The 27,806-nt window shown below is 41.9% G+C and overlaps 2 protein-coding genes across 2 annotated transcripts in view; one reads left to right on the plus strand and one right to left on the minus strand.

The window, feature by feature from the left end:
- ARHGAP6 (Rho GTPase activating protein 6) overlaps window positions 1-27,806 on the minus strand; it is a 457,788-nt gene that overhangs the window by 399,700 nt on the left and 30,282 nt on the right. The window lies entirely within an intron of this gene.
- Window positions 19,424-21,547, plus strand: LOC136385623 (polyadenylate-binding protein 1-like). The gene is made up of 2 exons (XM_066356726.1): window positions 19,424-20,918; window positions 21,189-21,547. Exons 1-2 carry the CDS (start codon window positions 19,424-19,426, stop codon window positions 21,545-21,547), a joined length of 1,854 nt encoding a protein of 617 aa, XP_066212823.1.

Below are 27,806 nucleotides of genomic sequence, written 5' to 3' on the forward strand. Positions count from 1 at the left end.
ACAGGGCCTGTGATCTTTATTTTCTCTGACTTGCTCAGGTAGCACTTCTTGTATGAAGCTTTCTCAGATTGTCTGAGAAATGACTGCCCCTTTTATCCCTTCTCTATGCCCCCTTTACCCTCACCGGCAAAGTACATAAAAGCACAGCAGGGAGGAACAGGGCTGCTGGCGCTCAGAGGCACTCAGAGGATGACCCCAGGAAAGGAGAACATCAAGTTCAAAATAGGAAAAGGGTTAAACAAGAGAGAGCAGTCACCTGGAGAAAAGTGAATTGAGTTCAAGAATGTGAAACCATGAGTTTAAAAATAACTATATGTATTAGTCAACTAATGCTTCAATAATGTTACATAACAAACAACCCCAAAACTCTGTAGCTAACAGAAACAAGCATTGTTTTCTTGCTCAGGCATTTTGGGTGGCTCTGTTTCAGGCTGGGCCAGCTGGGTTTGGCCCCAGGCTGCAGGCTGGGTCCAAATCTGTCCTCCGACTCCCAGGCTGAAACGACTCCCCAGGCTAAAACCGTTACTTACTGTGTAACGACTGGGCTCCAGACCTGCGTTCAGGAACTCCCCCACATTCTCCATCCTCACCAATGGCAGCACTTGTGGCAATCTTAGGGTTAGGTTCTCTACAAAAGTCTGAGCCAAGGAGCTGCAAACAGACATTTCTTATAGAATCCTCTGGAGCCCTGGTCGCCAAACCGCAGCTCGCGAGCCACATGCGGCTCTTTGGCCCCTTGAGTGTGGCTGTTCCACAAAATACCACGTGGGGGCGCTACCTCGATAAGGAATGTACCTACTTATATAGTTTAAATTTTAAAAATTTGGCTTTCAAAAGAAATTTCAATTGTTGTACCGATGATATTTGGCTCTGTTGACTAACGAGTTTGCCGACCACTGCTAGGGAGACCAACCTATGAGGAAGCGAGGGTGGGGGACAGGCAGCACTAGGGGTGACCTGAAATGCAATGGGGCCCCCTGTGACCAGACCTGGAGCGCTGGAGCCAGGCTAGCCCCTCAGAGGCCAAGGGGCCAGGACTTTTGTCCCTAAATCAGCCAGGCAAGGGCTACAGCTCATCCTCAAGGGGACTCTAACCTTGGGAGGTCCCACTTTCTGAGGCCAAGGACAATGCCAGCAGCTGGACCGCAGTCGGCTTTCCCTTCCGAGAGGCCCAAACAAAGCCCCCATTGTGGTTTGTACCCACCAATCTGCTTGGGAACCTATGCTAAGTAAGCGGAGAGGAGAAAAGCTGGAGACTGTCCATGCGGGACCAGAGAAGGGCGAAGTAGGAGGGGAGGGGAATAGTCTCCAGCCGGTCACTAAGACTGGTTTGCAGTCTGTGCTTGAGGCCCACAGGTTTCTGAGACTCCACACCCAAGCTTCAAGTCAAACGACAAAGGTCGACCCAGAGCAAGGGAGCTGTCCATTCTTCCTCCCTTCTGCAGGTAAACCAGCAGCATGCTTGGCGCATACAGGGGCTGGTCTTGGTTTGTACTGATCTGGGTAATGGGTAGAAAGGAGACCTGAATTGAGTCCAGAGAAGACAATGTGATCTAATGATAGCCCAAATGCAACTCCAACCCAGGAGAAAAAATCAGATCCAGAAAGGGGGCAGTGCTGTGAAAGAGACAAGATCCTGAGTTGGCTGAGCATTGAGAGGGGTGGGAAGAGAGGGAGGGGAAGAGAGGGGGGAAGAGAGGGGAGGGAAGAGAGGGGAGGGGAGAGGAGGGGAGGGGAGGGGAGGGCAGGGGAGGGGAGGGGAGGGGAGGGGAGGGGAGGGGAGGGGAGGGGAGGAGAGGAGAGGAGAGGAGAGGAGAGGAGAGGAGAGGAGAGGAGAGGAGAGGAGAGGAGAGGAGAGGAGAGGAGAGGAGAGGAGAGGAGAGGAGAGGAGAGGAGAGGAGAATGGCGAGAGGAGCGGGAAGAGAGGAGACTTGAGAGGCACATTATGCAAAGATGGTCACCATGCTGTAATGAGTGGAATTTAAGGACTTGGATCATTAAAGACTTTTCGTGTCATGGAACTTAATTTCACTTTAATTGTTTGAAATGTAACACATACTTTAAAATGCAACCTAATTCTTTTATTGTAGTGAATATTTCGACTTTTGGAGTTTGTTGGATTTGTGTTTATTTGAATGCGACATTCAGTTAGACTGGATAGGAAGTGGCTTAGCTGTACCCAAGTTATACAAATGAAATGAAAGAACCAATTAAAGATTTGCAAGGACGGAGGTGCAACCATTTGATGGTTCTCCGAGTATTGTCTCAAAGCGTCCAAGCTTCTTAGTCGTCCTTGTAGAGCACGAGATCAATGAACGAACCCTGAAAGAGCAAATGAATGGGTCCACGGGGTCACATTATCTGCTGAAGTAAAAGTGAAACCAGTGGCCAGGATCTCCTTGGGCCTAACCCAGGAATTGGCGCAAGGACAGTAGGAGCATCTTCTTCGTCTGAAAGACCCCATTGCCCAACTTGCTCTCAGATCTTTTGAGACTCAGCTTTACTTTTTAAAATCTTCAGACTCTATCTGGACCCAACAGTGAATTCAGTCATTGTTTCTTTAGGTGGCAATTGCACTTGCAAATGAAACCTATCAGTCAGAACTAAGTGGCTGAAATATGTTAGGAAGACATTTAGCAAAACATAAATGCTGCTCAAAATGTGGTAATTAAAAGTGCCACACTGCAAAATCACCTCATTCAATGTTCAATTCTCCCCAACCTGTTTCCTATTTCCTTTGTTCTTCTTGTTTCCCTCAACAAGATGCTCAAGTAATTCTCCAGCAGTGTGTATTCAAATAAGTGAGATTTCCTTCTTACAGTTGCTAATTCATGAACTAGATTCATAATTCCTATATGTTTTATGGATTACATTTAAAATACTAGGAGCATCTTTATTTTTATATAAATATTTTTTAATTTTTTATCAATTTTAGAGAGAGAGGATGGGGGGAAAAAGAGAGACAGAGAAACATCAAAATGTTTTTTCCTCTTAGCTGTGCATTCAAAGGCTGCCCCTGTGTGTGGCTTGACCAGTGATTGGACCCACACCCTTGGCGTATCTGGACAATGCTCCAACCAGCCAAGCTCCCCAGTTCAGGGCTACTACAAGCATCTTAAAATGCTTAGCTGTCGCCAACAATGATCTAAGATTATAATCTGTATAAATATGTTCTTGGCAGACTAAAATTTTTACCCCTTTGCATTTTCACAACATAAAATTCTCACCTCTTCCTGCGTTCAATGTTGCTTTGTAAAGAACCTTATTTCTTTTATCATGGTTTCCACTGTCTCAAGTGATAATATCAACAGAAGTCCAAAGAGGTGGTTGACAGTCACTATGCACAAATTACACAGTTCATTGACAGGCAACATTTCCTGTCTAGAGTTACCAGAAAAAGCCAGAAGTAGGCATGACTGTATATAATAGGAGGATTGCTGTATATAATAGGAGTAATTACAGCACAATAGTTGATTCCACATTCTTTGTTTAATTAAAAGCAAGTTAGGAAGATATTTCCACCATTATTTAGTGTTCAGAGAGAGGTCAGGTGATGTTTGAGCTGCCCAGAGGAAAACTCCACGAAGCGAACAGAATTAGAATTACAGGCAAAGAAAGTAACTAACAATTTGAGGTTATGTTCAGGATTTTAAAATCTCCATCTTCCTTTGTAAATATATATTTTAAAAATAGCTATGAAGGAATGTAATCTAGTTCTTATTATTGGCTGCTTGCTTACTGTTAAATGAGGTCATGTATAAAAGTATAACTTGTCACAGTGACCTTATATTCTACTTAAAATTTATGTTTAGTTGTAGCCAAAAAGCTGGGCCTACAAATAACTTGTAATCTTATGGCGTCTCTCAACAAAGTTCTGAGTCAAACAGTGCAGAATCTTAACAGCACAACTAATATTACAGGCTATAATAAAATGAAGGGAAAATAATCTCATTTTGGTTCTTCTTAGGGTATTTGCTTTAGAAACACAAATTTAAGAATGAAATCAGCCATCTGTATTTAACTGTATCTCATGGATTACACAGACTACTACAGATGCTCCTTGTCTTATGATGGGGTCTGTACTGATAAACCCATTATAAATTGAAAATATCCTAAGTTGAAAATGCAGTTAATACACCTGACCTACTGAACATTATAGTTTAGCCTAGTCTACCTTAAACATGCTCAGAATAGCCCACAGTTAGGCAGAATTATCTAACACCAGGACTGCACTGTAGAGCATCTATAACATCTTTCAGTGGTTAAACCCTGGGGACAGAAAAATACTGAAAACAAACAAGGCCAATACCCTCAAAAACTTACTCCTTTTGAAAAAGCAGGAGACTGTTTTTCGGTATACAAGTAAATAATGAAAAACATTTTACATACAGAGATACACAAACACTCTTTTGGTTTATAAGTAACAAAAATTCAGTTCAAACTAGCTTAATCTTCCAAATACATTGGAAAGATCTTGTGTGTCTCAATCTCATGGGACTAGAAAGGCCCCGTGTACAGTAGGCTTGGGGGAAAGTAAAATGATCAAAATCCCATGTGATTGTTCATCTGCGCATGGCTGAACAAAACTGCTCGCCAAAAGGCAAGCTTGATAGGAGCAACAGCCCGCCTCTTATTCAATACTGTACACCCACTCTCTCATTTCTAGCACACTGTAGACTTCAAACTAAGGTCTCCCAGTCCCAATTCGGAATTTCAGATTCTGATCCAATCAGTTATCACTACACATACTATGAATATTTGTTGGGAAGCATTCCTTTATTTTTATTTATTTATTTATTTATTTATTTTCAACTAAGTAATTAATTTTACCAAGTGAGACAGAGAGAAGGAGAGATAGGGACAGACAGACAGGAAGGGCAAGAGATGAGAAGCATCAATTCTTTGTTGCGGCACACTGGTTGTTCATTGATTGCTTTCTCATATGTGCCTTGACCAGGAGCTACAGCAGAGCGAGTGACCCTTTGCTCAAACTAGTGTGACCTTAGGCTTCAAGCCACTGACCTTTGGGCTCAAGTCAGCGACCATGGGGTCATGCCTATGATCCCACGTACTAGCCAGAGATCTCGCACTCATGTGATTACCAGGAAAATAAAAATGTTCTAAATGCAGCCAAATCCAATTCACAATCTTTCATACTTGAGTGCATAGCTGGAGAGTTATTCCTTTGGATAATATCACTTTTCAAGGAAGGTGGGCTTTAGTAAAAAAAGAAAAAAAATTAATAGTAGAGATTAATAATACCCTAATCTCCTTAGTAACTGAAGCTAATTTACGAGAGCTATAAACTTTAATCTATTTCCAACTTTAAAAGCAGAGAACATAAATCAACCAGAAAAGTATTTATGGCTAGCTACCAAAATTAAAATTGATTCTCTTTTGGACAAAAGTAGCAAGAGCTCTGGATTGGAGGAAAGATGTAGGATCTAGTCCCTGGTCTGGAACCAGATACTATACAGCTGTAAGCAAATACGTTGGCCTCTTAATCTTGATTTTTTCCTCTACAATGTTAAAGTATTGGGTCTGTTGGATGTCTCTAAGCTACTTTATAGCTCAAAACTAATTTATGCTTAAACAGGCATGCAGGTTTGTTTTATTAATTTCATTTGGTTAACATATAAATGAATAACATCTAAAGACATTTCAGTCTTAAGTTTTGTGTCCATGACAATGCACGTCTGGTGACTCAATGAGAAAGGGCAGCATGATTTGACCTATGGTTTATTCGGTGTGGAGGGATTTCATGTCTTCACTTGGCTTATAGTCAAAATGCTGACATGGAATACTGCCCTCTAATAAAAATAATTCTCATTATGTTTGGCCAGAAATCTGTATGTGATGAAGAGTGGGGTCCACACAACCAATCGGCATATCAACTTTGGTAACTTGGCCTCCTCTCTTCCTCCTACCAGACCCCTCCCCCCTTCTATCCCTGTCCAACATCATTAATCAAAACCAAGGCTTAACTATAAATAGTTGCTGGAATTGACTTAACTAACTTTAACATGGAGGGAATGGGCTGGAATAGGTTCCAACTTGGCTACATTTAGCGTCATTCCTGAAGATTTTCCAGCAAGGTCTAAACCTGCTGCCGCCCTCTTCTCCACAGTCTGCACCGTCCTTCTGCGTTACAACTGCTGGTGGAACTTCGCTTCTTACTGTGTAGGACAATCTCACTCTCTTAATCGGCAACATGCAATGCCTGTGCTCGGTCCCAGAGATAAATACATAGTGTCATAGAGACATGTCCTTCTAAGTCATTCAAAAATGTCTAGAGGTTTTAATTAGTCTGATCAATATGCCAAATACTGAGTTTGGCTAAAAATAAAGCAGGTTTATGGAGGCTTTGGTTATAAATACAAAAAAAGAAAAGGATAAAATTACTGGGGTATGAAGGTAATAAGAAAGTATCTAAGCCTGACAGGGGGTGGCACAGTTGATAGAACATCGACCTGGGACACTGAGTTCCCAGGTTCGAAATCCCGAGGTTGCTGGCTTGAGCGCAGGCTTACCAGCTTGAAAGCAGGGTCGTTGGCTTGAGCACAGGATCATCAACACGATCCCAAGGCCACTAACTTGAACCCAAAGGTCTCTGACTTAAAGCTCAAGGTCACTGGCTCAGCTTGAGCAACCCCACCCCCCCACCCCACCCCCGTCAAGACATGTATGAGAAAGCAATCAATGAACAACTAAAGCGACAACTATGAGTTAATGCTTCTCATCTCTCTCCCATCCTGTCTCTCTCTCTCTCAAAAAAATAAAAATAAAAAAGAATAAAGAAAGCATCTAAAGGAATTGAACTATCAAAATAATCTGAAATATAATTAAAAAAACTTTCATTTTTCTAAAACTTTCTTTTGTGATTTATGAATTTTTTAAGTTCATGCTGTCTAGTGCTCTCTTTACTACAAATATGTAGTTGTAATAAGTGAAATATTAAAAAAGGACACCAGCCCTGGCAGGTTGGCTCAGCAGTAGAGCGTCGGCCTAGTGTGCGGAGGACCCGGGTTCGATTCCCGGCCAGGGCACACAGGAGAAGCGCCCATTTGCTTCTCCACCCCTCCGCTGCGCTTTCCTCTCTGTCTCTCTCTTCCCCTCCCGCAGCCAAGGCTCCATTGGAGCAAAGATGGCCCGGGCGCTGGGGATGGCTCCTTGGCCTCTGCCCCAGGCACTAGAGTGGCTCTGGTCGCAACATGGCGACGCCAGGATGGGCAGAGCATCATCCCCTGGTGGGCAGAGCGTCGCCCAATGGTGGGCGTGCCGGGTGGATCCCAGTCGGGCGCATGCAGGAGTCTGTCTGACTGTCTCTCCCTGTTTCCAGCTTCAGAAAAATGAAAAAAAATAAAAAATTAAAAAATTAAAAAATTTAAAAAGTAAATAAATAAATAAAGGACACCAAAAGACAACAGCAAAACAGAAAACAAGCCATACATTCTTAGGAACCAGTAGTGGTCAGTGTGACATCACAGCGTGCTGGGTGCTGGGAGGTGGCGCTGTCTTCCCAGTGGGGGACTAAACATCCTCTACTTAATATGAAGAGCTGAACCCAGCCTCTAGGTTTTAAGATAGACTGGATCTGGACCCTTCTGCTTGTTAAAGGAAGTTAAAATCAACTATTGCCAGTTAATTCCATGATTTACCATTGGTTAGCAAGAGGGAGCAAATAACTCTGTTCCATAGGGAGCATTTGGCAATATCTGGAGTCATTTTTGGTCATATGTAAAGGGAAAGAAGTGCTACTAGTATCTAGCAAGTAGAGGCCAAGGATGCTGGTAAGTACAGTACAAAGTACAAGACACTGCCTCACAACAGAACGTCATCTGGTCCAAAACACCAAGTTTCCCTGTTCAGAAATCGTCAGTTATCTGGAGGTATAGACCTGTGAACGCAAGATCTGTCTAGAATAACATCTGTATGTTCCAACAGCTGCTACTGGGTTGGATATTGCCCCTGCAATATTTCTAATACTGCAATGGGACAAGAACTCAATACCATCATAAAAGATGTGGGTCTGCCCTGGGGGCCTAGGGAGAAGTCAACTGGGAAATGCCAGACACAAAGCAATGTCAGTAACGAGAGAGGGGTGGCGGGGAAATAGTGAAAAGGAGAATTATGATCCAGGCTCATAAACAGTGAATTGTCTACCTAATGGGTAAAGGAACAATGTCAGAAATTCAATTTGTAATAGACAGAGCAATGCTCAGATTTAAGGTTAATTATTCAATGTTACATACAAAAAATTACCTTTGAAATGTTACGAGCAGTTTATTGGCAGTATATAGTTTACTTGAGCTAGTTGGGTTTCTTTGTGTTTTTTAAGTGGACATATTATACATACAATGTAAAAATCTGAATTAATATGTAAAAATCATAAGAGCAAATATTTTTATAAACAATAATTAAATGTAAAAACAGAAAATTCAGTTTATTCATAATCCAAAGAGCTATAGGCTAAATCTCAAAATGCTGACAGCCCAGGGCGAGGGCAGAGGACCAAAGGGACAAGCGGAGGGTTTTGTGAAATCCATTTTAAGAAACAACTTCCAGAAGAGACACATGCAAATTTTCATTCAGTTGTCCAGAGAAATGTTTGACTTGTGGCAAATCTTCACATCCCTTCCAAAATGATGATGTGATTATTTTGAAAGAAGAAATGTTCTTCTGATTCTAATTTTTTTTACAGAGACAGAGAGAGTCAGAGAGAAGGATATATAGGGACAGACAGACAGGAACGGAGAGAGATGAGAAGCATCAATCATCAGTTTTTCGTTGCTACACCTTAGTTGTTCATTGCTTTCTCATATGTGCCTTGACAGGGGGGGCTACAGCAAACCGAGTGACCCCTTGCTCAAGCCAGCAACCTTGGGTCCAAGCTGGTGAGCTTTGCTCACACCAGATGAGCCCGTGCTCAAGCTGGCAACCTTGGGATCTCGAACCTGGGTCCTCCACATCCCAGTCCGATGCTCTATCCACTGCGCCACCATCTGGTCAGGCTGATTCTAATTTTTGATAACTAAAGGGAGTTCAGAGAATATTATACATTGGTCATTTTGCTATGAAAAATGAACTCAGAGAGATGAGTCTGATATTTGACTTCAAACATTTGAATTTCAAAAAAATATTCACTGTCTGTGCTTATTGTTTGTTCTGCAGATGTATTGGTCATCTTTGCACTTTATTAGATGTGACAACCAACATTGTTCTTGTTGTTGTGACCTCATAGCTCCCAGTAAAGTCACATCTTGAAAGGAAAAAGAGAAAAGGAGAATGAAAATACAAAAACAAGTAAGAGAGCACCGAAAAAACAAACAAAAAAGTTCACTCAAAATTAGCCTGTGAACCCAAATTACAAAACATGTGAAGTAAATATAACATGAAAAAAGACAGTCAATAATATTAATATGCAGAATGTGAATTCACTGATAAAATTAATTTTAAAAACTAGCTTGACAAAATCTTTTTAAAAGGTATGTTTAAAATGTTTAGCAAAATAAAAGATAAAATCAAACCTACAAAAAGAAATTACGACACAAAACAAGGCAAAAAGAAGGAAAGAACAAGTGAATATAAAAAGAAATTAAGTAAAATTTGAAAAAAATATATAGTTTTTAAAATTAGAAATCAAATAATTGGATCATCTTTAGATGTGAAATAGCTGAAAAGTTCATTAGTAAATTAAATTTGCACAGAAGCCAGCAGAAAAAAAAAAAACTAAACTAAAAACTGTGAAAGAGCATTTAAAAATCAGGAAACATTGTTTAAAAGATCCAATTTTAGAGGCTTTTAAGAAATTTAGAACCTCTTATTAGGGATTCAAGAACTGTTTGGAACAACTGATGAGCAGTATTTGAACATGAAAATACAAGAGTTTTCCAGAATTAAAGAAAAATGAGAATCTTCAATTAAAAATATTCTATGAGTATTCAGCAGCATAAATACAAATTAATGTCATACCTACATACATTTTAGCAAAGAAAAAATAAAAAGTAATTTTTTAAACATGAGGACAGTTTAAGAGACCTCAGGGACAACATCAAACATAACAGCATCCACTCCATAACGATACCATAAGGAGAAGAGAGAAAGCAAGAAATTCAAATAGAGAAACTATTTAAAGAAATACTAAAAAGTCCCTAACCTGGTGAAGGAAAAAGACACACAAGTCCAGGAAGTGCAGAGCCCCAAACAAGATGAATCCAAAGAGACTCAAACCAAGACACATCATAATTAAGCCTAACCGGGCAGTGGTGCAGTGGTTAGAGCATTGGACTGGGATGCAAAGGACCCAGGTTCAAAACCCCAAGGTTGCTGGCATGAGCACGTGCTCATCTGGTTTGAGTGTAGAGTTGCGAGATTGAGCGTGGGGTCATAGAAATGGCCCCATGGTCGCAGGCTTGAGCCAAAGGCCACTGGCTTGAAGCCCAAAGGTCACTGGCTTGAGCAAGGGGTCACTCGCTCTGCTGTTGCCCCCCACCCCTGTCAAGGCACATATGAGAAAGCAATCAGTGAACAATTAAAGAGCCGCAATGAAGAATTGATGCTTCTCATCTCTCCCCCTTTCTGTCTGTCTCTATCCCTCTCTCTATATCTCTGTCTCTGTCATAAATAAATAAATAAATACACATCATAATTAAAATGGCAATGGTTAAAGAAAAGAATCTTAAAAGCAGTGAGAGAAACAGTTATCTACAAGGTGCTCCCATAAGACTGTCAGTTGATTTCTCAACAGAAACATTTCAGGCCAGGAAGAAAAGTCCATAAAATTTATCTCTCATTTATATATTTAAGTAAGAAGTAAAGCAGGCATCCCCAAACTACGGCCCGCAGGACGCATGAGGCCCCCTGAGGCCATTTATCCGGCCCCCCGCCGCACTTCCGGAAGGGGTACCTCTTTATTGGTGGTCAGTGAGAGGAGCACTGTATGTGGCGGCCCTCCAACGGTCTGAGGGACAGTGAACTGGCCCTCTGTGTAAAAAGTTTGGGGACCCCTGAAGTAAAGGAACCCCTCTTAACTTGATAAGCATTTTTTAAAACCCAGGACAAAATGATAGATGACCACTACCCCTCAAATCTTGTCTGAAGACCATAATCAATATAAACAAAATGAAACAAAACAAAAATACGAGTTGAGCGATATAAGAATTAGAAAAGAAGGGCTATACCAGCCCATACTGGTGAAGATATGATGATCTCCCATAGAAAATCTGAAGAATTTATAAATAATTAGGACAAGTAAGAGAATCTAGCAAGGTTGCTGAATCAAGGTCAACACACAATAATCAATGGCCTTACCATATACCCATAATAACAAAATTAGAAAGAAAATACACTTTACAAAATACGAAGATAACTATACAGATTTTAGAAATACATGAAATTAAATTAGTACAAGGCATATTAAGAAAATTTTAAAATATTACTAAGAATAGAAATCCTTACTTTAGTAAGTGGTGAAGTATACCATTTCGTGATTAGAAGACTCAATAGCATACATAAGTCAACTTTCCTAAATTAATCTATAAATTCAGAGCACTTTCAAACAAAATTCCAACATGACTTCTCAGGAACTCATTAAGTTTATCATAAAACTTACAGAAAAGAAGGGCCCAAGAATAGCCAAGAAAACTTTGAAGAATACCCTGTTCATCAATAGGAAGAAAGGATGACAAAATTGTTATATTTATAAAATAGAATGTTCTATAACAGTTAACACGAAGAATTAGAACTATGATGAGCAAAGAAAACCCACAGCAGAATGATACCAATAAATTAATACCACTTAAAATTTTGTTTTAAACATGCAAAATGAACAGTTTAGTCATTAATATGTAAGTATACAGGTCAAAATGAATTGTCTTATTATCATGTTTCTCCCACTTTTGTTTAAGATTTTATTCACTGATTTTAGAGAGGAGAGAGAGAGAAAGGCAGGGGGGAGGGAGGAGCAGGAAGCCTCAACTCACAGATGCCTCTCACATGCCCCTTGACCAGGTAAGCCCAGGACTCCAAACTGGCGACCTCAGTGTTCCAGGTCGATGTCCCATCCACTGTGCCACCACAGACCAGGCTTGTTTCTTCCAGTTTTAATGAACAATAATAGCACAGCAGTAGCAACCATGTAATTAGGCCAGAGTGATTAGGAACACAAACCTATCTCCAAGTGTTGGCTCTGCCCTTACTGGCTTTGTGACTTTGAACATATTATCTAATCTCTGGGCCTCAGTTCCCTCATCTGTAAAGGGAGGATTAACAGAATTCACATAAGATTAATAGGAGGACAAAATATAATTACTGATCTAATTCATTCAATACCCGGTCTGATAAATAAAAATCACTGACTAAATGATGATTGTGCCCTTGCCGGATAGCTCGGTTGGTTAGAGCATCGTCCTGAAGCGCAGAGGATGCCAGTTCAATATCTGGTCAGGGCACATACAGGAACAGGTCAATGTTTCTTTCTCTCTCTCTCTCTCTCCCCCTTCCTCTATTGCTAAAATCAATAAACAGACAAAAAATCTTAAATGATGACTGTTACTGCTACTGCAGAAACCATCTCCCCTGTAGGGTTCAGAGACTGGCAATAGCAAGCTCCAAGCCTTTGGGTAGAATGCACCATTCAGAACAAAGCTATTCTTTCCACAAATTTCAAATTCTAAAGGTTACTTCTCCAGTCAACTCACCGTCTTTTGTCTCTACTTTTAGACCCATAGGCAAACCTTCACTAACAATAAAAGTGTACTATATAAATGTCACTGTAAATTTGAGGGGGAAAATGAAACAAAGATGAGCCATTGTCTTTGCAATAAATTACTTCACTATCCAATTGTTTAAGCCACAACTGTGAAAGGACTGGCTTGTGTAGTATTTGAGATTACAGAGAAAAACAAAATGTACTAGGTGAATCTGACTGTCACCTACAATGTTTGACTTACGAAGAAATATTTATGATTTTGCTGTCAAGGCAAAGTTCCTGAAATAGGAATCCAAAATTATTTCATAGACAATTATTTGAAAGTTATAGAGAAAACTATATTACTATAACTTTGGAAAAGCACTGTCTCCAATATCATCTTCTGATTCAGGAAAGATAAATGAATCTATAAAAAGGGAATTGCATTATTATTCACTGTCAAGAATTTAAAGGATTTTTTATTGAAAGCCTTACTAGTCTTTTTTGTGTGTGACAGAGACAAAGACAGGGACAGATAGGGACAGACAAACAGGAAAGGAGAGAGATGAGAAGCATCAAGTCTTCGTTGCGGCACCTTAGTATTAATAGTTCATTGACTGCTTTCTCTTAAGTGCCTTGACCAGGGGGCCACAGCAGAGCAAGTGACCCCTTGCTCAAGCCAGCGACCTTGGGCTTCAAGCCAGTGATCTTTGGGCTCAAGCCAGTGACCATGGGGTCATGTCTATGATTCCACACTCAAGCCAGTGACCCTGCACTAAAGCTGGTGAGCCTGTGCTCAAGCTGGATGAGACCGCATTCAAGCCGGTGACCTCTGAGTTTCGAAACTGGATCCTCCATGTCCCAGTCCAACGCTCTATCCACTGTGCCTCCACCTGGTCAGGTGAAAGCTTTACTAATCTTTTTACAAAAGCTTCCTTTTAAAATATTATATGTTGGGTTCATTTTGCATCTGTGCAAACAGCAGCAATACTATGTTCCCTTCTATGATGTTCTACAGCACGTTGATTATCAGAGCATAAGGAAATTCTAACCATGCCCAATTCTAGGTACCACTGTGAACTGGAATAAGAATAACTACTTCCTCCAGAGCGCCCCTGAAAATGCCACCCCAAATCTGATATATCAAAGCAAGTGGGTAATGATACATGAAGTCCCTTTCCTCAATATGGAGACTTTCTCACAAAATAGATAGAAGGATGGTTGGGCAAAACTAGAATTGTTTTCTCCCTGTTTAAATCTTTCAGGTGACTGTAAATAGGTCCTGCTCTGCTATCAGCACAAAAAAGTCATGTGTTCTAATCATTCCACAGCTCTCAACCCTAGCTCATTTTGGTCATGTGTCTACATTGACTGTTTAATTATTATTGACATGTGATCATCACAGATACTACAGTACGTGGGGGGGGGTGCATGCGTGTGCACACATAAGTAGGAGAGTCTTGCAGGGTTAATATCTTTATTTACACCAAATTAAATTTATCTCAAGAGAGAGCTAGGAAAGGAAGGGACTTGCCTACTCTCCTGCATCTCCACTTCAGCCTTCTGCCATCCCCTTTAGTGATCACAGCATCAACGCAGCCCATAACCTCACAGTTCTTCAATTTCCTCAGAAAACTCGAACTTATTCCAGTGGCGGCTTTCACGAGGATGGTCATCTCACCTTGGATATTTGTCATCATTTGGAAGTGCTTGAGCTGCAAGTGTTCTCTGATTACAAATGTCTATATCCTTGGCCCTGGTTAGTTGGCTCAGTGGTAGAGCATAGGCCCTGCACGTGGACGCCCTGGGTTCAATTCTCGGTCAGGGCACAGAGGGGAAATGATCATCTGCCTCTCCACCCCTCCACCTCTTGTTCTCTCTTTCTCTCTCTCCTCCCATCTTGCAGCTGTGGCTTGAACAGTTCCAGCAGTTTGGCCCCGGTACTGAGGATGGCTCCATGGCCTCCCCTCAGGCACTGAAATTGCTCGGTTGCTGAGCAACGGAGCAGCAGGCCCAGAAGGGCAGAGCATCACCCTTTAGGGGGCTTGCCAGTTGGATCCTGGTTGGGGTGCATGTGGGAGTCTGTCCCTCTGCCTCCCTGCCCCTCACTTAATAAAAAAGAAAAAGTCTATTCTTCCATTTAACATATGTCCTTAATCTTTCTAAACCTCCTCTTTATTGTCATTTTTAACTCATTCGTTCATTCAGCAAATATACATTATTTATGTCCAGCACTGCATGTGTGTGGGGGTACTATAATGAATAAGACCAACATGGTCCCTGGCCTAATTAAGCAATTATGAATATGGAATATATATCTCTCTTCATTAGGATATTGAATTCTGAAAAAGAAATGTGCTACAAATCACTCCTAACTCCCGAAGGCTGTATTCCATTATTAAAGCACATACTCCCTGCAGTTGGAAGGCAGAGTCCCTCCTCTGTGCCCAGGAATAAGCTGCTCCCCAAGGCACCAAGTGGCCACAGAACGGCTGGCCTGAGGTTCCTTTCACACACCCTTGAGAGTTCTCTGCCAAAGCTGACCTCATGTCTTAACCACAAACACACAGCTAATAATAGCTTCTGCTCTTAAGTTACAAAATACAATTCTTAAAGGCAATCTTTGAGTAACAGCCAAACGTCTGAAAGAAAAATTTACAGAGCCTAACCAGTAACTACTACCAAAACAAAACTCCCAGCAGCCACACGGCACTTCCAAGTTTCACCAGCAAAGTCCTTTGAAATGAGTCCAAGGCTCCTCCAACCAGTGTGTGCGTCTGTTCACCCTAGAGGTCAGCTCTATTAATTACCCCTGCCAGCTTCTGTTCTCTCAAAACAAGTAATAGATGAAAGTCTTTTGTGACAGGATCAAGAAAAATGTGTAACCAAATATTTTATATCTTTATGTATATTTATACATCATTGTTAGTAGAATTTGGCATGTGTTTAGTAGCTCTGAGGGAAATATTTATGTAAAGTGTTACATTTAGTTTTTTAAGAGCTGACATCTCCTGTATTTTTCATCCTTCAATTCAAATATCAAATTATAACATCTTCATTCCACTATTCAGAATATTAAAGCAAAAAATCCATCCAAGAAGTTCAGTTTAAGTGACTTCCAAATGGGCAGATTGTGAACTGTGAAGACATCAAACTCCGTGGGCAAATAAAATTCCTCCTGTGTGGCTCTGGCAGGTAAAAAAGTACTATAACCTTTATGAAGACAGGGACCATGTGTCTTCTATTCACAACTATATGCTTAGTAGGATGGTTGGCATGAACTAGGTGCCAAATAAACATGTAATGTTTGAATTAATAGTGAGTGAGAGGGAGGGAAGATGGATAGATGGATGGATGGATGGATGGATAGATAGATGGAAAGGTGATGAATGCATAGATATGGCTCTGTATTTATTTTGATGAGTGGAGGAAAATTTAGGGGTAGAAAATAATCAATGAGTTATGGTAAGATTCCTGATCTGTGTTAATGACACTCTTCCTCTGACTGGCAATAAGACAAAATACTCTGAGAAAAGCTTAGAAGTTAGGTCAGTGGTCGGCAAACTCATTAGTCAACAGAGCCAGATATCAACAGTACAAAGATTGAAATTTCTTTTGAGAGCCAAATTTTTTAAACTTAAACTATATAGGTAGGTACATTGTTATTTACTTAATTAGGGTACTCCTAAGCTGGCCTTTGCTAAACACTCAAGGGGCCAAAGAGCCACATGCAGTTCGCCATGTTCAGTTTGCCAACCAAGGAGTTAGGTGAATTAAGATATAAATCCTGGAGCGATCTCTGATTAGCCATGCAATATTAGTCAAATAACATCATCTTTCTAGGCCCATTTCCTCATCACTAAAATTGCAAAGTAAAATTTACTTGGAAGGTTACTGAGAGGATGAAATAACAATGAAAGAACTCATTGGACCACCTGGCAGTGTTTTCCAATGCTGCCCTAAAGGACATGTCACTCACATACAGGGAACAGAGATGGCCTCAGAAAATTCAGACCTGAGCAGGTGGTGGTGCAGTGGATAGAGCATCAGACTTGGATGCAGAGGAACCAGGTTCAAAACCCTGATGTCACCAGCTTGAGCACGGGCTCATATGGCTTGAGCAAGGGCTCAACAGCTTGTGCACAGGGTCGCTGGTTTGAGTGAGGGATCATACACATGACCCCAAGGTCGTTGGCTTGAGCAAGGGGTCACTCGCTCTGCTGTCGCCCCCTGGTCAAGGCACATATGAGGAAGCAATCAATGAACAACTAAGGAGCTGCAAGGAAGAATTGATGTTTCCCATTTCTCTCCCTTCCTGCCTGTCTGTCCCTATCTGTCCCTCTCTCTGTCTCTCTGTCCCTGTAGCAAAAAAAAAGAGTAAAGAGAAAATTGGGCTCCACCTACCCAGGTGGTGGCGCAGTGGATAGAGCAACAGCCTGGGATGCTGGGGACCCAGGTTCAAAATCCCAAGGTCGCCGGTTTGACTGTAGGCTCATCTGGCTTGAGAGCAGGCTCACCAGCTTGAGCACGAAGTCCCTGGCTTAAGCATGGGATCATAGACATGACCCCGTGGTCGCAGGCTTGAAGCCCAAGGTCGCTGGTGTGAACAAGGGGTCACTGGCTTGGCTGGAGCGGCCTGCCCTTCTCCCCATCGAGGCACATATGAGAAAAGCAATCAGTGACCAACTAAAGTGCCGCAACTATGAGTTGATGCTTCTCATCTCTCTCCCTTCCTGTCTGTCTACCCCCTATCTCTTTCTTTTTAAAAATAAATAAACAAATAGATAAATAAATAAATAAAATGAAGGAAGGAAGGAAGGAAGGAAGGAAGGAAGGAAGGAAGGAAGGAAGGAAGGAAGGAAGGAAGGAAGGAAGGAAGGAAGGAAGGAAGGAAAAAAAAAAAAAATTCGGGCTCCTGGAAATCTATAATCACTTCAAATATACTATAGATAGATAAAATACTTATGTCTGTGTTGTCACATTATGTCTTTAAGTAAAATGCTCCTGAAGATGAGCTGTGATCATCTCTTTCCTGAAAAAAAAGGAAGTTTATTTTGCCTGTTGCCTGATTCCCCATGTTGTATGTGTTCCAGTCTAGTTTTAAAATCTCGCAGTGTGGGCAGAGGGAGGCCCAGTCTACAGCAAAGGTCAGCACAGAGGTGGATTTAATGGAGGAGCATCAGGCGTGCGCCCTGGGCCTCGCAAAACCCCAACTTGACACTTTTTTCTAATGACACCAAGTTGTCTCTTTCTTTTAAGGGGGCCCAATATTTTCTTCTGTGCCCAGGGCCTCAACTGACCTTATTCCGCCTCTGGGTCAGCAAACATTTCCTGTAAAGGATTGAACAGTATCTGTTTTAGGCTTTGAGGGCCGTGGTCTGTCACAACTACTTGGCCTGGTATTGTGGAATAAAAGCAGCCAAAGACAATAAATTAATAAATAAATGGACATAGGCATGTCCCACCAAACTAATTGGTTGACACTAAAAGTTCAATTTCCTATAATTTTCACGTCACAAAACATTCTTCTTCTTTTGATTTATTTTACAACTATTTCAAAGTGTAACAGAATTCTTAGTAGCGTGTATATAAATTAATGAAACCATAGACAGACTTGTCGTCCCATGGGCCATAGGTTATTAGCTCCTGGTGTAGAGCATGCAGTTATTTTAATATTGTCTGTAGACCTTTCATAAATCAGCAGTATTTGTATTTATTTATTTATTTATTTGTATTTTTCTGATGTGAGAAGTGGGGAGGCAGAGAGACTCCCACATGCACCCCACCGGGATCCACCCGGCATGCCCACCAGGGGGTGATATTCTGCCCATCTGGGGCGTCGCTCTGTTGCAACCAGAGCCATTCTAGCACCTGAGGCAGAGGCCACAGAACCATCCTCAGCGCCCGGGCCAACTTTGCTCCAATGGAGCCTTGGCTGCGAGAGGGGAAGAGAGAGACAGAGAGGAAGGAGAGGGGGGGTAGGGGTGGAGAATCAGATGGGTGCTTCTCCTGTGTGCCCTGGCCGGGAATCAAACCTGGGACTTCCACAAGCTGGGCCAACACTCTACCTCTGAGCCAACCTGCCAGGGCCAGCAGTATTTGTTTTAAATATGATGCTGATATTGTGATGATCCAACGTTGAAGGTTTAAAAGTTTAATAATTAGCTCCTTCTTCAGGCTGGTTAGAGCTGAAAGTGCAAAGTATGGGTTCTAGCCTTCAAACACACACACACACACACACATATATACATATATATATTCGAATACACACACACATTGTCTTTAAATTTATCTTTTATAAAAACTCTGAAAAAAACCTACAAAATAAAAATTGGCACCTACCCTGCCAGAGGCTATTTCGTCTTCTGTCTTATAAAAGCCAACGAAGTGGCCCAGGCTGAGACTGAAGGCCCGCGGCCCCATCAGCTCCAGGGAGGAACCAAGAGCAGGGGGCTTGGGGACGCAGCCGCTTGCCCCCGCCCCCGCGGCCGGAAGTGGGGGTCAACCCGTGACCTGCGGCTGTTGAACGCTTCCGACTCTGCACAGTTTTGTCCCTCGGCGCTTGCCCCCGCTGCCGCTGTCTGTGCCTCGCGCCTGGGCTGTCGCTCGCACTCTCCCTTGCGCTCACGCTCCACTCACGGAAGTCTCTCAGAAACATCGAGGACGATGGCCACGTCGCAGCCCGACGATGACGACGAGCCGAGCTTCAGCTTCCCCAACTACCCCGAGTACCCCATGGGCTCCCTGTACGTGGGGGACCTGGAGGCCGACGTGACCGAGGCGACCCTGTACGAGAAGTTCAGCGCGGCCGGGCCCATCGTGTCCATCCGGGTGTGCAGAGACGTGCTCAGCGGCCGCTCCCTGGGCTACGCGTACGTGAACTTCCAGGAGCCCGCCGACGCCGAGCACGCCCTCAACACCATGAACTTCGACCCCATCAATGGCAAGCCGGTCCGCATCATGTGGTCCCAGCGCAACCCTGCGCTTCGCAAAAGCGGTGTAGGCAACATCTTCGTCAATCACCTAGACAAGGCCGTTGATAATAAAACGCTGTTCAGTATGTTTTCGCCCTTCGGCAACATCCTGTCGTGCAAAGTGGTTTCTGATGAAAACGGCCCCAAGGGGCATGCCTTTGTCCATTTTGACACGGAGAAGGCAGCAGACAGAGCGATTGAGGAGATGCACGGCAAGCTTCTAAGTGGGCATAAACTGTTTGTTAAGCGATTTAAGCAACCAGACGAACGAGAAGCAGATCGCAAAGCCAAGGCGAAAGATTTCACCAATGTTTACGTTAAGAATTTCGGGGATGACATGGGCGATGAGGACCTCTGGGAGCTCTTTGTTAAGATTGGACCTCTCACAAGTGCCAAAGTCATGACCGATGAAAGTGGCAAATCCAAAGGTTTTGGATTTGTGAGGTTCAAATGTCATGATGATGCACAGAAGGCTGTGGACGAGATGGATGGAGTGGAGGTCAATGAAAAAATACTTTATGTTTCTCGAGCTCAGAAAAAAATGGAAAGGCAGACAGAACTGAAACAAAAGATAGAAGAGATAAAGCAAAATAGGCTCAGCAGACAAGCGGGTGTTAACCTTTACGTGAAAAATCTGGCTGATGATATTGATGATGAGCGTCTCCATGAAGAATTTTCTGCATATGGTACAGTCACTAGCGCAAAGGTTATGGTGGAGGGCGGTCGCAAAAAGGGCTTTGGTTTTGTATGTTACTCCTCCCCGGAAGAAGCCACTAAAGCAGTAGCAGAAATGAATGGTAGAATTGTGGCCAACAAGCCACTGTATGTGTCTTTTGCTCAGCGCAAAGAAGAGCGCCAGGCTCATCTAGATAGCTATTATATGCAGAGACGACCAACTGCAGCAGCCATGCCCACCCAGGTCGTCAACCCTTGCCAGCCAGTACCTCTGAGTCACTTCATGCCAGCTAGCGCAGAGGCTGAGAACTATGCTGCATATTACCCTCCTACCCAGGCTGCTCAGCTAACACCAAGTTCTGACCGCTCCGATCAGCCTGCGGGGCTCCATCCATTGCAAACAATGCCGGGGGCTGTTGGCCCAGCCTCTCCAGGGCCACTACTTGGTACCATGACACCATCTTCTTCAGAGTTTCCACAAGTCGTCTCGACACAGCCAGAGCATGTTGCTAAAACATCAGCACCAACAACGGGTCCGTGTTCTAAAGCTGCAGCTGCTGCTGCTGCTGCTGCTGCTCCTGGTGCTGGTGCTGCTGCTGCTGCTGCTGCTGCTGCTCCTGGTGCTGGTGCTGGTGCTGCTGCTGCTGCTGCTGCTGCTCCTGGTGCTGCTGCTGCTGCTGCTCCTGGTGCTGCTGCTGCTGCTGCTCCTGCTCCTGGTGCTGCTGCTGCTGCTGCTCCTGCTCCTGGTGCTGCTGCTGCTGCTGCTCCTGCTCCTGGTGCTGCTGCTGCTGCTGCTCCTGGTGCTGCTGCTGCTGCTGCTCCTGCTCCTGGTGCTGCTGCTGCTGCTGCTCCTGTCCGCACCACTCTACAGTATAAATACTTGGACAGAGTTTGCAATCCTCAACAACTTCATGCACAGCCCCAAGCTACCAAAAAGCAGCCTACTCTTTCTCTACAAGGCGACAAGTCTTTGATCGCCTCCACGCTGGCATCCGCCTCTCCTGAAGAGCAAAAGCAAATGCTGGGTGAATGGCTGTTTCCTCTGATTCAAGCCATAGACCCTGTACTTGCTACTAAAATCACCGGCATGTTGTTGGAGATGGATAATTCGGAACTTCTTCATATGCTTGAGACTCCAGAGTCTCTCCGCTCCAAAGTGGATGAAGCGATCACTTTACTGCAAGCCTATCTGGCTGCTGAGGAGCAATGAACAGTGCCACAGGGGGTCCAGCTTCATCAGGCACCACAAGAAGAAACTCGTGCCTCACTGAAGAAAAATGTCTACACGTCGAAACACGTAAATATTATGGAAAGAAAACACTGCAAAGCATAAATTTAGAAATAAACTTTGAACTTTATAGGCTGAGAAAATGCCATGTTTAGCCAAGATAATGCTAGTCCTAGAATATTTATTGATTTTAAAGCAACAAAAAACAAAAAAGTAGTAAAATAAGAAAAATGAGTTAATATTTTATAGAATGAGAAAAAGTGTTCAGCAAACAAAAATTTAGAGTATTTATTTCTTTAACTTTATAATTATTGTGGTTGGATTATGAAATTTTTGCTTGAGTAAAAATGTCTTATATAGTGAAAAAGTTTAATATTTTACCTAGAAGTAAAGCACTATTATCAACTACTTTATTAAGTTTGAGAATACTTAAGCTAAGCACGTGTTTTCTACTGGACATAGATTAGCAAACATCAGTTTAAGAAATAAAAGATAAATAATTTCTTCTGGTTTCTACTTAATTGTTGAAGTGTGTTTTATAGTGGTTACTATTAGAAAGCATATTTCATTTCCTAATATAATATATAACACATAACAATCTCCTATCCTGCTGTTAGAAAGCCTTTGGAATTACTATTTCCGTGACTTATTAAAACCTGCCTTTGATGGATGGACCTGGAGAGTATTATGCTAAAAGAAATAAGCCGGTCAGAGAAATACAAGTACCATATGATTTCACTCATATGTGGAATCTAATGAACAAAATAAACTAACACACAAAATAGAAACAGACTCAGAGATACAGAAAACAGACTGACAGCTGTCAGAGGGAAGGGGTGTTAGGGGGTAGGGTGAAAAGGTGATGGGACTGAAAAAAAAACCTCACAGACACAGACAATACTGTGTGGATTACCAGAGGGTAAGGGGGTTGGCGAGGTAAAGGAGGGCAAAGGGATAAATGGTGACGACAGGAGACTTGACTTGGGGTGGTGAACACGTAATACATCATACAGATGATGTCTTATAGAACTGTACACTTGAAACCTATACAGTTTTATTAACCAATACCACCCCAGTAAATTCAGTAAGAAATTTTTTTAAAACCTGCCTTTCGAGGTAGAGAACTGAAATGCCCCAACCATAGTTTAACTTGTAACTGGCAAAGCTCCAATTTAATTTGAACATGAACCGTCTAAGTTAGAGACTTGGCATTATTTTTCTTCTTTATTTTTCTTTAGAAAATTACATTTTCAGTTGGCCTAAATCTGCATAGATGATCACAGTATAAAAATTTTAAATATAATTTCTACCTTTATTTGACACATTAAAGCTCAGCAGGAACTGCTGCTGTTCAACTGTCAAAATTTTTTCCAGTTTTCACCAATACATAGAAGCTGTATATAAATGAATACAGTTCACTGTTGCTATGAATTGAATGTGTCCGGCCCAAACTTCATGTATTGAAGCCCTAGTCCCGATATGATGGTATTTGGAGGTGTGGCCTTTGGGATGTAATCAGGGTCAGTTGAGGTCATGAGAATGGGATCTCCGTAATGGGATGCGTGGCCTTGTAAGAAAAGGAAAAGACCAGAACTCTCTCTCTGTCATGTGAAGACATAACAAGAAATCAGCCATCTGCAAGGTATGGTATTTTGTTGTAACAATCCAAGCTAGGACAACTGTATTGCTATATGTAGTTTGAAACATGCTTTCTCTTTCTGTGCTGCCCTCAGCAAGTTGTTCTTAGTCTATTTTCAGTCAAATGAGGATTATAGTGGCAGCTGATTTGGCATTATCATGAGGATCAAAAACAGTTAATATTTGTAAAGCATGTAAGGAGCATTTGATGAATACTGACTTACAAACATACTCATATAATTACTTCTAGATCTAGTGGTTTAAGCTATATATACTTGGCTAATTATTTTATTCAAATATTCAGTAAGCTTGAACCAACTAATAGTCATGTGAAGATATAATGAGAGAAATGAAAATTAAAATAACAAAGAGATACTATTTCTCAATTCAGCTGTTTTGTTATTTTTGAGGTTTTTTTTTCTTTTTTACTATTCAGTGTTGACAAATAAAATACTCTGAGGCATGTTAAATGGCCTAATCTTTCTGGAAAGTAATTTGACAATATTTCTAAATACTTAACATTATTCATAAACTTTGACTCATTGATTCCTCTTTTAGCAATGACTCTTAATGGAATAATAAAATGTGTAGTGGAAGATAGATATATGAGGATTATTTATAGTAGACAGTAATTAAAATATAAATATCCAACAATATAAGAATAATGAAAATATGGCACAGCCTTACTATGTTTATCTTGGCAGCCATAAAAATTTACATTTTTAATCATCTTTAATGACAAGAAATATTTATTAAGAGAATGTTATGTAAAAATGCTATAAAACTATAAATGGAACATTCTCTAATTGTATTAGTGATCTATTGCTATATAATAAATTACCTCAAAACTACACAGCTTAAACACCACACATTTGTCATCTCACAGGTTTTATGGGTCAGTAATCCAGGCACAACTTAGCTGGGTCCTCTGCTCACAGCTTCACAAGGCTGTGATCAAGGTGTCCACTGAGGCCGACAATCCTGAGGTTGCTGGCAGAATTCAGTTCATTGAGGGCTATTGGACTGAGGCCTTTTTTTTTTAAGAGAGAGAGAGACAGGAAGGGGGTGGGGAGAGAGCTGAGAAGCATCAATTCATAGTTGAGGCACTTCAGTTCTTCATTGATTGCTTTCTCATATATGCCTTGACCAGGGGCTTCAGCCAAACCAGTGACCTCTTGCTCAAGCCAGCAACCTTGGGATCATTTCAGTGATCTCATGCTCTAGCCAGCAACCCCACACTCAAGCCGGCAACCTCAGGGTTTTTGAACGGGAGACCTCAGCATCCCAAGTCGATGCTCTATCCACTGCAAGCCACCGGTCAGGCAGAAGCTTTATTTTCTTGCCGGCTGTTAGCTATAGAGGCCACCCTCAGTTCCTAGCCATGCAGGCCTCTCCAACATGCCAGCTTGCTTCAAGAGAGAGTCTTCTAGGAAGTCAGAATTCATGATGTTTTTTGCCCTAATAATGGAAGTGACATACCTCAAATTGACCATATTCTCAAGTTACTGACAGGGAGGGGCTGACACAAGGCTGTGGATTCCAGAGGCATCACTAGGGACCACCACAGAGACTGCTTACCACATATATACACATTTATACATTAACATAGTATATAAATATGTAGAAAAACTGCAAAGAAATACACCAAAATATTCCAACTAAAAATCTCTAAAATAAAGGATTATGGGTGATTTTTAGTTTTATCTTCACATTTTCTACATTTTGAGGGGTTTTAATAAGTATATTACTTTTATAATTACAAAAATATCTGTTTTATTCTCAAATGATCATTTTTATGATAAAATACTCCTATAAAGGTCTGGTTGTAGTTAAAATGTCTAAATCCAGTGAACACTTTCAAACATCTGGTAACTAAACGGGTACTTGGGATATGATGAACTGTATTTGGCTTCATTTTAACCCTTCCTACTATATAAATTTATGAACCCGAGAGAAAGATCTTTAAATAACCAGTTTGTTTTTCTTAGTGCCAGTACCCATAGTTTTAGTCACAGTCATAGAGAAGAATGTTACTACACTGGCAAGTCAACTATTCAATAAGAATTTTTTCTCTTCACTTTGGGCACTGCAATGTCCTTGGTGCTTCAGGGAGACATAGTCCTTGTGCTCAAGAAGGTTACGTTCTAATTAGTAAGAGAGAAAAAAGACACATTAAGTAACAGCACAGAATTCTTTCTTTGAGGTATACAAAACATCCTCATTTCTGACATGCTTGCACCACTGTTGCCTGAATAATACACACAAAGGAAGCCCAAAGTATTCCACAGATTCTTCTTGAAGGAGGTATGATGGAGGCCTTCCAAAGTGGGTACCACCTGAATACTCGTGGAAAAAAGAACAAGGCATTCCAGGTGAAGTTTGACCAATACAATCTCAGGTTATGTCTTTTACTCTTATGTAAATTATTCCTAACACTCCTTTCCATACTCCAAAGCATCCCTATTTTGACAATAAATTATATGAACATCCTAACTAAAAGTAGAAGGCATTCCTGTTCACTCAAGTTGAGTTAATCTGCTCAATAGATCATCCAACCAGAATCAGCAAGAGAATGGTTTGCTCATTTGGGTTATTTCTTCATTTATTTGATGTGAATTTAACTTAAAAGGGTAATTTAACTTTTTTGATGTTGTTTTATTAAGTGAGAGGCAGGCAGGCAGAAAGTTAGAGAGATAGACTCCTGCATGCACCCCAATCAGGATCCACCCAGCAAGCTCATTTATAAGCGATGCTTTGTCTATCTGGAGCCACTACTCTGTTGCTCAGCAACCAAGCTATTTTAGTGCCTGAGGCGAGGCCATGGAGCCATCCTCAGTGTTGGGGCCAACATGCTCGAATTATTTGAGCCCTGACTACAGGAGAGGAAGGGGGGGAGAGGGGGAGAAACAGTCGCTTCTCCTGTGTGCTCTGACTGGAAATTGAATCCGGGACTGCCACACGCCAGGCCGATGCTCTACCAGTAAGCCAACCAGCCAGGGCGGTAGTTTAACTTTTTTATTGTCACTGTAGAATAATAGCCAATTAGAGATAGGGACTGTTAACAAGAAAGGATTTTTTTTCAGGTTCCCCTGCCCCCTCTAAGCACAACCCACGGCCCTCACCATGACAATCAATGCATATAATTGTATTTTTTTGTTGTTGCCCAAAACAGTTTTCAACTGATGGCAGATGGAAGGGAGGATTCAGGCTATCAATTTGACCTGAGTTTTATGTTTACTGTAAAAATGCATATATATGTCTCCGTTCATCAACCAAAATTTTAGACACTTGCTCTGGAATGAAGGTAAGAACATAAATATTTTTTAATACATTTCTGGGAGATTCTGATACCCACTCTCCCAATCCTCCCCAACCATAGGTACTACTAGTCTAGTTGATCAATTATACCTGTCTACAGTTTGACCTCACCCGATGGCCAGCATATCCGCAGGACACCAGTGAGCTGTAGCTGGTCACTGGCTACTGCTTATAGACATGGCTGATACCCTCCACATCCCCCTCGTGGACTGTGGCATGTGTCTTTAACACTAGGCCTACCACACCTGCCTGCTTTTTCAACCTCCAGCCCTGAGCAGGAAGGGACCTGTCCTCGGGGACCTGTCCTCGGGCTGCTCTAAGGCAGGGTTCCATCCTCACCTTTGTTCCACATGCCTCTCCCCACAAGGTCAGGCGTCCTCAGGACGAGTGGGCCTGCCTGTCAAACAGCACCCTTCCTTTCAGCCCTCTGCTTTCCTTACTCTGCTGTGCCTCTGACCCCCAGAGGATCTTCCTCCAATGAGATTCTAAGTCAGGATTTCTGAAGTGGGTCTGGGGTTCCGTGTTTCTAAAAGCCCTCCTGCGCTGTGAGGAGCAGGGGTCTGTATTATGCTCTCTACCCAGACGAGAGTGTATTTTTTAATTGCATATCTTTTTTTCTTTTTTCTTCTGCAGAGCAATCAGGATACGAGCGCAGGCACTAGAAAGATTCCTAAAGTTCATGGTGACAGGCATGTCTAGAGTTTGTAGAGTTTACAAAGGTCTCCACGGGCTTGGGGGAGAGGGTTACGTAGGGTTTCTAGGATTCTCCGGGACAGGGATTGAGATGAAGTTTCTTCCCCAGATTCCTTCTAAGAATTAGAGTTGAAGGTTCACAGAATTAAATGACTTGCTTGCCTGGCATCAGTCAAGATTTTGGAAAGAGACTGCCCCTCCATGATCATCAGGTCACACGAAGTCACTCAGCATTGTTGCCATCACAAGAAAATGACAACTTGCTCCAGAGAGTTCACTGGTGGCCGTGGAATGTGAGATGAAATTCTGGTCGGCCAAATTTAACAGTAACTTCATGCAACCAAATACACGCTGGGGCAAAGTAGGTCGACAGTCGTGCGTGTGGAAAATACAATAATGAATAAATAATAATATAATAAAGTGTGTTTCACATACAGCTGTAAACCTAATTTTGCCCCACTATGTTACAGAAAATTTTAAGCCGTGATCAATTTGATAAAAATATGTGCATACTTTCACTTTACAAAGTGAAACTAAAAAAGCCTTTATACTATCCAAGTTGAGCTACCTTCTAATAAAAATGTTGTTTCGA

The sequence above is a fragment of the Saccopteryx leptura genome, chromosome X, assembly GCF_036850995.1.
Source record: "Saccopteryx leptura isolate mSacLep1 chromosome X, mSacLep1_pri_phased_curated, whole genome shotgun sequence".
NCBI lineage: Eukaryota > Metazoa > Chordata > Mammalia > Chiroptera > Emballonuridae > Saccopteryx > Saccopteryx leptura.

Bases quoted from the DNA above. Each gene is read 5' to 3' on its own strand.
- LOC136385623 (XM_066356726.1), top strand. From the start codon at position 19,424: ATGGGCTCCCTGTACGTGGGGGACCTGGAGGCCGACGTGACCGAGGCG. The intron at 20,919-21,188 runs GTGCTGGTGCTG...CTGCTGCTGCTC, and splicing joins TGCTGCTGCTGCTGCTCCTG to CTGTCCGCACCACTCTACAG.